Source organism: Somniosus microcephalus, chromosome 25, assembly GCF_052327205.1.
Source record: "Somniosus microcephalus isolate GS21.2 chromosome 25, FLI_Smic_1.0, whole genome shotgun sequence".
NCBI classification, from domain to species: Eukaryota; Metazoa; Chordata; class Chondrichthyes; order Squaliformes; family Somniosidae; genus Somniosus; species Somniosus microcephalus.
In genome coordinates, this window is record NC_141011.1 from 39,188,277 (window position 1) to 39,198,264 (window position 9,988).

The 9,988-nt window shown below is 46.1% G+C and overlaps 1 protein-coding gene across 1 annotated transcript; it reads left to right on the forward strand.

The window, feature by feature from the left end:
• The first annotated feature begins 2,809 nt into the window (after positions 1-2,809).
• Positions 2,810-5,504, forward strand: LOC147100715 (transcription factor HES-1-A-like). Its single transcript, XM_085967576.1, has 4 exons — positions 2,810-3,108; positions 3,202-3,297; positions 3,460-3,541; positions 4,884-5,504. Exons 1-4 carry the CDS (start codon positions 3,037-3,039, stop codon positions 5,381-5,383), a joined length of 750 nt encoding a protein of 249 aa, XP_085823702.1. The 5' UTR covers positions 2,810-3,036; the 3' UTR covers positions 5,384-5,504.
• Positions 5,505-9,988: the final 4,484 nt, after the last annotated feature.

Consider the following 9,988-nt stretch of genomic DNA (forward strand, 5'->3'; position numbering starts at 1 on the left):
CCAGCCCCCCCCCCCCCCAACACCCTTTGGTCCTTGCAATCTGACTCCCTCTCCCCCACCCACCATTGGTGGCAGAGCCTTCAGCCAGCTTAACATAGAACTTATAGCAATTGGGCCCAATTGGTCTATGTTGGTGTTTATGATCCACACGAGCCTCCTCCCACTCTTACTTCCTCTTACCCGTTCAACATATCTTTCTCCCTCATGTACTTATCTAGCTTCCCCTTAAATGCATCTATGCTATTTGCTTCCACTACTCCTGTGGCAGCGAGTTCCACATTCTCACCACTCTCTGGGTAAAGAGGGTTCTCCTGAATTCCTTTTTGGATTTATTGGTGACTATCTTATATTTATGGCTCCCTAGTTTTGATCTCCCCCACCAGTGGAAACATCTTCTCTACATCTACCCTATCGAACCCTTTCATAATCTTAAAGACCGCTATTCGGTCACCCGTCCTTCTAGTTATAACCTCTCAGTTTTGGTATCATCCATGCAAATCTTTTTTGCACCTTCTCCAGTGCCTCTATATCCTTTTTGTAATAAGGAGACCAGAACTGTGCATAATACTCACAAGTGTGGTACCTTGGCATTTGGAACTCTCTTCCTAAAGCACTTCGCCTCTCCAATTCTCTTTCCTTGTTTGAAACCCTGTTTAAATATGGCAGCTCATCAGTTCATAGAACCATAGAATGGTTACAGCACAGAAGGAGGCCATTCGGCCTGTCGAGCCCGTACCGGCTCTCTGCAAGAGCACCTCAGCTAGTCCCACTCCCCGCCCTTTCCCCGTAGCCCTGCAAAAATTTTTATCCTTCAGGTACTTATCCAATTCCCTTTTGAAAGCCACGATTGAATCTGCCTCCACCACCCTTTCAGGCCGTGCATTCCAGATCCTAACCACTCGCTGCGTAAAAAAGTTTTCCTCATGTCGCCTTTGGTTCTTTTGCCAATCACCTTAAATCTGTGTCCTCTGGTTCTCGACCCTTCTGCCAATGGGAACAGTTTCTCTCTATCTACTCTGTCCAGACCCCTCATGATTTTGAACACCTCTATCAAATCTCCCCTCAATCTTCTCTGCTCTAAGGAGAACAACCCCAGCTTCTCCAGTCTATCCACTTAACTGAAGTCCCTCATCCCTGGAATCATTCTCGTAAATCTTTTCTGCACACTCTCTAAGACCTTCACATTCTTCCTAAAGCGTAGTGCCCAGAATTGGACACAATACTCCAGTTGAGGCCGAACCAGTGTTTTATACAGGTTCATCATAATTCCCACGCTTTTGTACTCCATGCCTCTATTTATGATCCCATAATTGTTTTTAACTACTTTCTCAACCTGCCATGCCACCTTCAACGATTTGTGCACATATACCCACAGGTCTCTCTGTTCATGCACCCCCCTTCAGGATTGTACGCTTTAGTTTATATTCCCCCCAACCTCCCCTCCCCCCACTCCTCACTCCCCCACTCCACTCCCCTGCTTCAGTCAATCATTGTTGGAAGAAACAATGAAAGATGAAACTTGTAACAGAGAAAACTTTAAAACTCCCTAAAAATGTATCAGCTCCCGGGTCTCCTCCCGTAGACTTGCGTTAACGGCGCACTCCTGGGTTTGGGGCTCAGGAATCAGTCACAAGAGTTGCTGCCAACTTCAGTCCAGTGAATCTCTGCACTCGGTATCAGTGCTTTCCAAAAATGATTCATCCCTGTAGATGATATCACCGATGATGGCAACATAGTAATAACAGTGAACACGTTTTTAGAATTAATTTAATTATCTATCCTCAATCCTTACTAAAGATTTCTGTGTAATTTGGACTTTAATTGGATGTTTAATTTTGTTTGATAACGCTCCTGGGAAGCGCCTTGGGACGTTTTACTACGTTAAAGGCGCTATGCAAATACAAGTTGTTGTTAATTCAATTTAAATGTAAGACTGAGAGGGCAAGTTGTATCATTCGTCTCACTTCTAAAAGTAGGTTTAATAACACAGGTCTGTGTCACAATTACCAGCACTAGTCAATAAAAGAAGTAGAAAGTTGCTTTAAAGTGTGTCTACTTCCCAGAGAAAGCCCCAAATGACGAGGAAAGGCTGGTTAAGAGAGCTGTGAGTGGAGCTTTTCTGTCTTGTGCAGGCTGTTGCTGTTCACGGCGGGAAGCGGCTCAGGTCGGGGGGAGCTGGAGGCCGCTGTGACTCTGAGCAGAAAATTGTGATTGTGTCAGAACATGGAGATCATTAGCACGGTGCTGGCTTTGAGAGCAGAGCGTGAAACGGATTTGGGATTTACCAGAGAGCGAGAAATGAGCTTTGAATAGCACCCCCACTATGACATTGGCCGCCAGCCCCTTCACCGCCCTGTCACCCTCACACACTGATCAGCAGCAATGTTTCGGTTCATTTTCCGCTGTGTGAGGGACATTACCGCACAAGATGCGAATCCCCGACCTCTCGCAATGCATTTCGTTTATTGGGTGCTTAAGTTAAATTATAAAACATTGCACACAAACATCTTTTTAGTAACTATACTAAAATTAGTATCAAATAATCCTTAATAACAGCAACAAATGCTGTTTCATTCAATCCAATTTCTATCTTTTACAGAATGTGCCTCGTTCCATTTCTCTATCACCTTTCTCTCTGTCTCTTAATGTATTAATAATTGGATATTGTTTTCTAGTTTTGGTGAACGCAGATTAATAAAAGGGTTCCTTTCACTGCCCTAAAAGTAGCATTTAAGCACTGACTTGACCAACTGACTATGGAAGATCAGCACGGCGTTTCAAATTCAGTGGCGAGGAATAATAAGACAAGAACCTTTGTCTTCCCTTTTACAATAGGCGCTTACAACCGGAGCAAGTGACTGCTTCTGCGGGCGGCAAGTCGCTGTATTCAGATGCAAAGTGCCGAAGCTTTATAAAAACCCCGGAGCCCCTCGGCATCGGTGTACCAGAGCATTCCACCACACACACCCGTCCTCACGGGGCAAGTACACCCCGGCTTTCAAAAGAAAAACAAACTCCCCAAAACCAGACCGGGAAATGAAAAATACCAACAAGCCGGTGGAACGATTGCCGCCCCCACTCACCACACAAGCGTGCAGTTACAGGAAGGTGGGTGTGAAGTTTCTGGCCTCACCTTTTAAAAATATTGATTTAATTGTGGAAATTACAAAGGGTCTAGACGGGTTTATTTTCTGCCTCCAGATTTCAAAGCCTTTGATGGAGAAAAAGAGAAGAGCTCGGATCAACGAGTGCCTGGAGCAACTGAAAACTCTGCTGGAGGAACATTATTCCAATAATGTGAGACATTAAACTATAGACACCACCCAGCGCCTTTCTCTTGCAGCCGTCCCGCCAGGATGGGTGTTCTGGAATGTGCTTTGTAAAAACTCTTTACTTCTCAATTCTCTCCCCTCTCAGATAACTTTGTCTAAATAATATATATATTCTTTTCCCTAACAGATCAGGAAGCGTAAACTAGAAAAGGCCGATATCTTGGAGTTAACAGTGAAACATCTGAGGGATTTGCAAGGTTCTCGACAAGGTGAGCATTGTGGGCCCACTCAGCTTCAATAGACCAAAACGTATTCAATAGAGGGGAGATGTAACATTTCGGGGGGGAAGGAATTTCTTTTGTAAGTTTCATTTTCTCCCACGTGATCTGTTTATTTCTAAAGGGATTTTCACTCCATTTTCTACAATCTTTGTGCTGCTACCTGATAACAGTTACAGTTGTTCCTGATAGCAAACTTAGGAACAGGGGGAGGCCATTCAGCCCATCAAACCTGCTCCCCCATGCAATCAGATCATGGCTGATCGGCACCTCAGCTCCATTCTCCTGCCTTTGCTCCACACCCCTTAACTACCAAAAAACCCAGCACCCACAGCCTTTTAGTTGGGTGGGAGAGAGAGAGATTCAGATTTCCACTACCCTGCAATGGAATAAAGTATTTTGTAGCTGGGGGAGAAGTATTTTTTTTATTATATAATAAAGGAGTTGGCAATTTTCAGGCGCTGTGATCTTTGCCGGGGGGAAGTCTGTCTATTATAGTCTCGTTCAGTTAGATTTAGCGTTTGACTCGTGAGTTTATCCTTTAAGCCCATCCTCCACAAGCTGTGTCTAATTATCAGATGTGCAGGCATGAGTAGAGGTCAGTCAATGCCAGTTAGAGGCAGAATGTTAAGGTTGCACCGTAGTTGGCTCCTGTCTACACGGGAGAGTTGGAGCTCTTACAGGAAGACATGTGGGGAAACTATGACTACTAAACTATATTCAGCTGGGGCATCTAAAATAATGAAATACATTTAAGGGGAAGCTGGATAAGTACATGAGGGAGAAAGGAATAGGCTGATATGAAGAGGGGTTGGAGGAGGCTTGTGTGGATCAACAGCGGCCTAGACCGGTTGGGCCAAATGGCCTGTTTCTGTGCTGTACATTCCATGAAATCCAAACAGAAAATTCTGAAAATAGACAGAAGGCGTCTGGGAAGAGGCAGGTTAACGGGTTTGAGGTGCATACCCTTCGTTGGAATTGAAAGATAAGAAAGAAAGACTTGCATTTATATAGCGCCTTTCACGACCACCGGACGTCCCAAAGCGCTTCACAGCCAATGAAGTACTTTCTGAAGTGTAGCCACTGTTGAAATGTAGGAAAGCAACTCCAAGAGGTGGGTATAAAGCGAGAGGGGGAAGAACAGGTACTCCAAGCACAGAGGGGGGGGGGTTAATGAGTTTTTAAAAATTATTAGAAAAATAGAGAACTCCGATATAACATTTAAATAAAAATCTCATCAGTGAGGCAATGAGAGGGTGTTAAAAGAAGGAAATAACTGGCGGGTGAAGGGATCCAAGCAGGTTTCTCACATTGACTGTACTTGGGTTTTCAGGAGTTCTGATGCTGACTCAGGAAGGGGTGGCGGAATACCAGGCTGGATTCAGAAGCTGTTTGAACGGGGTCAGCCAGTATCTGCTCCGAAGCAAAAGCACCGACGAGCACCTGCGCCTGGGGGTGCTGAACCACTTGGTCAACGCTTTCCCCGTCTTCTCCGGCTCGCGTTTCAGCACCGTGGACAGCGGCTGCCGAGTGGAAGTTGCTCGGTCGCCCCGGCCTCACCCGCTGCTCATCAAGCCGGCGACACCGCTGCCGGGCGAGCTGTCCGCCTCCGCCGCCCGCCTGAACAGCGCCGCCAAACCCACCCCTCCCTCCTTGGTCAGAAACAGCCAGCGGCAAGTGGCGGAAATCACATCGAATGAAAAGAAAACGGACAAGATACCGAGCCCAGAACCAGCAAAAGACCAGCGGTGCCCACCCCTCATTACCCAGAGCAAATGTCCCACCAACAGTGTCCTTTTCCCTGACTCTGAACCCCTTTGGCGGCCTTGGTAACTATTGTATTCTCCGCGATGTACATAGTATACATTCAGCGTTCTTTCTATGATCTGAGGTAGCTTTGTGTATTTAAGATGTTCTGTAAATGTTTTGTAAAAAAAATGATTTGAAATTTTATTCCTCTATTGGAACACAATAAAGTTTGTATCGTTCAGATTTTTGTCCCAAAGTTTTATTCGTCTTTGATCAGAGCCGGGCTCTCCACGGTTTGCAGAGCCGGGCTCGGGAAGTTATGTCCTGGTTCTATGACCTACCTGGAGTCAATGCGCTGTGAGCGTTTTCTATTAAACCAGTGCTAACTATCAGGAAAGACCGAACATACTGGGGCTCTTTTCTCTAGAGGAGCGAAGGCTGAGGGGTGACCTGATAGAGGTCTTTAACATGATGAAGTGCTTTGATAGAATAGACCGAGAGAAGATGTTTCTAAAAAGGGGGGGGGGGGAGAGCAAAACTAGGGGCCATAAATATATGATAGTCACTAGTAAATTCAACAAGGAATTCAGGAGAAATTTCTTTACCCAGAGACTGGTGGGAATGTGGAACTCACTACAACGGGGAGTGGTTGAGGTGAATTTAAGGGGAAGCCAGATAAACAGATGAGGGAGAAAGAAATAGAAGGTGATAGGCTGAGATGAAGTAGGGTGGGAGGAGGCTCGTGTGAAGGGTAAACACCTGCACAGACCAGATGTGCTGACTGGCCTTTTTCTGTGCTATAAATGTTATGTAAAATGTTGCTAAATTCAGAGAAATCAGCAAGTTGCTGTGGGTATGAAACCTCCTGTAGGAGATGCACTTGCACCTTGACACTGCCCCACCCCAGTGCTGTGTGCATCCCTTGCACTGTAGCTCCAGCTGGTGTTGCTTATTCCCCCCTGTCCAGCATCAGCTCCTCCTTTTCAAGGCTCCGATCCTTGGTGGGTTATGGTTTCACAAGTGACCAATCTTCAACTCGGCAACAAGTGTTAGCACATTATTGGACTGCATCACATCGAGCCTGATTTGTAGCAGGAGTCACTGGATAATGATGAGATGTGGAACCCTGTCTTCTCTTACCTTCCTATTCTAGGGCTGCTAGGGGCAATTGTACCTCCTACTGCCAGTCCAGCTAACTTTTAAACTCAAAGAATAAAATTTAACAAGTACTCGGAGCTGACTAACTCATCATCCCTCTCCATCAGAAAAATCAGAAAACAGTCAGAGTATGGTGAGTGGAACATAGTGTGCATGTGTACAGAGCTCCAGCACCCCTCCCTCATTCCAATCCACTGCTATATGAGCAATCAAATGTCAGACAGCTACTGATATGATCAGTCCATCACTGCTAGGTGCAATGTGGTTGTATGAGGATGGGGTGGTGGGGTGGGAAGGCTACTTTGAAACTTGGTTTGCTACTGTGGATTAAAATGCATCAATACTTGTGGCTATATACTAGAAGAATATTTAATATGTATTGATTTTAATAATTTAGAATATTACCTGTCTAATATTTCATAGGATTCCCTTCTGCTTTGTGTCCGCAGCATTTACAGTCCAGTGAAATAGTAAGATTATATAGAGGTGAATGGATTCGTTGTGCAGTAATTCATCAATTATAGGTGAAACCTTGGGATGGAAGCTGGGTATTTTAAAGTGGTTTACAAAAGTTCAATAGAAATTTTGAAAAAGGAATTGGAAATATACTTGAAAAGGAAAAATTTCTAGGGCTACGGAGAAAGAGCAGGGAAGTGGGATTAATTGGAGAGCTCTTTCAAAAAGCCAACACAGACGCAATGGGCTGAATGGCCTCCTTCTGTAATGTAAGATTCTATGGGCTAGAAATTCATGTACTTACCGCCACTCCATAGCGCCATGAAATGGCAAAAAAATGGCGGCCGTGTTCTTTCAGCAGCTGGTGGCGGGTTCTGCGGCGACCGCCATTTTCCTCCTTCCCTTGGCACTGCTAGTAATTAGCAGTGTGGTGATGTCAATCGGCGTGCAATGCCGACTTAACATCACCACTCCGAACTACAACCCTAGCGCTGAATTGGGTCCTAAGCACACCAGGTAAACCTGGTGTGCAAGCAGGCTGATAGTGGTGATGTCAGCACCTCTTAAAGGGACACTCGCATCTTTCAGGTAAGTTTGGATTTAAACTTTTGGACTGGGGTTTTTTGATTTTATTGAAGTAGTGGCTTGCTGCAATAGATGTTAAAAGTTTTTTAAGTGTGTAGGGAGTGCTGCTGGACACTTGCAAGGTCTCGGATGGTAAAGGAAGGCCTCTGAGAAGACAGAAAATGCTGCAAATACTCCGCAGGTCAGGCAACATCCATGGAGAGGGAAACAGAGCTCATGCCTCAGGTCAAGATGCTGCCTGACCAGCTGAGTATTTCCAGCCTTTTATGCTGTCATTTCAGATTTACAGCATCCGCTCACAGGGGGAAGAGGAAGACACAGAGAGGAAGAAGCCGAAGAGGAGGAAGCAGAAGGAAAGATGCAACCCAGATGGCCCCTTTTTGGCCGGGATATCAGGGATGGAATCATCCGCCTGCAGCACCAGTGACCACAACCCCAACTCCCCTTTCCACATTTGTCCCACACCTTACATTCCATCTGTCACTGACCATCACAGTGTCCTCTTGGCCACAATGCTGAAATAAAAGGCACCACAAAGCAAACCTTCCAATCCAACTTTATACATCTATCCATCCAATATGACATCAAGAAATCAACTCATCACCCTTATGCATTTTCTTAGTGACTGTCTTGTGTGTGCCTTAACCTATCCTACTGATGTCACGCAGTACTACCCCAGTGGCTGCAGCATGGCTGGTGGAAGGCTGCTGACTTTCAGTGGGGGACACTGCAAATGGCCTTGTTGGTCAATCTTGAGGAGCTAGTGGCTGGGCGTGTCAAATCAAGTAACTTCTTCTTCTTCTTTCTTCTTCTTCCCTCTCTCCTCTCCCTTTTCTTGGCCGAACACTGGCTGGGCAGGCTGCATTTCTTGGGTGTGTGAAATGAGGAAGGCACAAGGATGGAGTTGCGGTAATGGGAGGACAGGAAAGCAAGAGGTGCATGCCAGAAGGAGGATGACTTTTGAGGATACCAGCATCTTTTATCCTTTCCGTCCCGCCGCTGGCCAAGGGCTCAGCCGTGCCCCTGCCAAGAATGGCCTGCACTGTCTCCTCCAAGGTGAGGCTAGTAATGGGAGATGTGCCTCGTGATTGGTGCAGATTGTTGGTAGGTGAGTGATTGGGGGTGGAGGTCGTGCATTGCGCAGTGTGTGAGGCTAGTGGTGCAGTTGGTAGGAGATGGCTTTTGAAGATGCATTCACTGACCTTGACCAGTGGTCTGAGGTCATGAAGTTCATTTGGGCACTGGAGCCATGTGGTGGAGGCAGCACTGCTGGCAGTGATGACTTTAGTGATGTACTCCCACATCCTTCTTTCTGGAGGGCCTCCTGGCCCCTGTGGGTAGAGGGCCTGTCTTGCAGTGTTGACCCCCTGCACAAAGCTGGAATGCTGCGTGCGAGACCCTGGGTGCCCCTTCCCTGGCTTGCTGAGCCATGTGTGTTAGTGCTGAAGCAGTTTTCCCATTTTTTGAGGTTCGGAAGGGAATTCAGCTTTAAGAGCTGAATAACCACATTATCCTTTCCGTCCCGCCGCTAGCCAAGGACTCAGCCATGCCCCTGCCAAGAATGGTCTGCACTGTCTCCTCCAAGGTGAGGCTAGGAATGGGAGATGTGCCTCGTGATTGGTGCAGATTGTTGGTAGGTGAGTGATTGGGGGTGGAGGTCGTGCATTGTTACATTTTTTTTTGAAAGGCAATAAGGACTTAAAGCTTCATTTTAATTTGTATTAGGTCTGAGTGCTTTGCCCCTTTAAGTCATAGCCCTTTTAATTGCCCACATTTCCTTGCGAGCTCCACAGCCGCGCTCCCAGAGGCTGTGCGAAGCTCGAACACCACTTCAGGACAGGAACTTCGCCTCGAAGGTTTCCACTAACGCAACAAGGAGGCCATTGCACGGAAGGTTAGCTCTGCACCACCAATCTCCTGCACCCCCAGACAAATTTATTCTCCTTAGCATTGCGGCCATTTTCAGTGGCCCTTAACTTCAGTTGCTGGTAACACTGGCAACTTTTGTGGTGAACACGAATTTCTAGGTCTATGATTCTAAGTATAAAATGGTCAACACAGTTTCTGCTAAATGAGACGAAATCTAGTAGCAAGACTCGACCTGACCATGGAGTGAAGTGGAGTCACTCCGCAGAGGAGATAGTCTCACACCACTTCCATTTGAAAAGACCTGTAGAGTAAACCCATTGTGGTGTCAAACCACCTGTAAAATGTGACCAGGGAGCAAACAATTTTGACAACTACCTGCAATTTATTTAACCAACAACTTGCATTTATATAGCGCCTTTAACATAGTAAAACATCCCAGTGGTTTCACAGGAGCGGAAATCAGATTAGAATTGACACCAAGCCAAAGAAGGGGTAATGTCACTGGGCTAGTAATCCAGGGGTCTGGACTAATGATCCAGAGACGTGAGTTCAAATCCCACCACGGCAGCTGGGGAATTTAAATTCAGTTAATTAAATAAATCTGTAATAAAAAAGCTAGTA

Coding starts and splice junctions, on each gene's coding strand:
- LOC147100715 (XM_085967576.1), top strand. CDS start 3,037: ATGAAAAATACCAACAAGCCGGTGGAACGATTGCCGCCCCCACTCACC. Junction 3,109..3,201: donor AAGCGTGCAGTTACAGGAAG/GTGGGTGTGAAG, acceptor TTCTGCCTCCAG/ATTTCAAAGCCTTTGATGGA. Junction 3,542..4,883: donor TTTGCAAGGTTCTCGACAAG/GTGAGCATTGTG, acceptor TTGGGTTTTCAG/GAGTTCTGATGCTGACTCAG.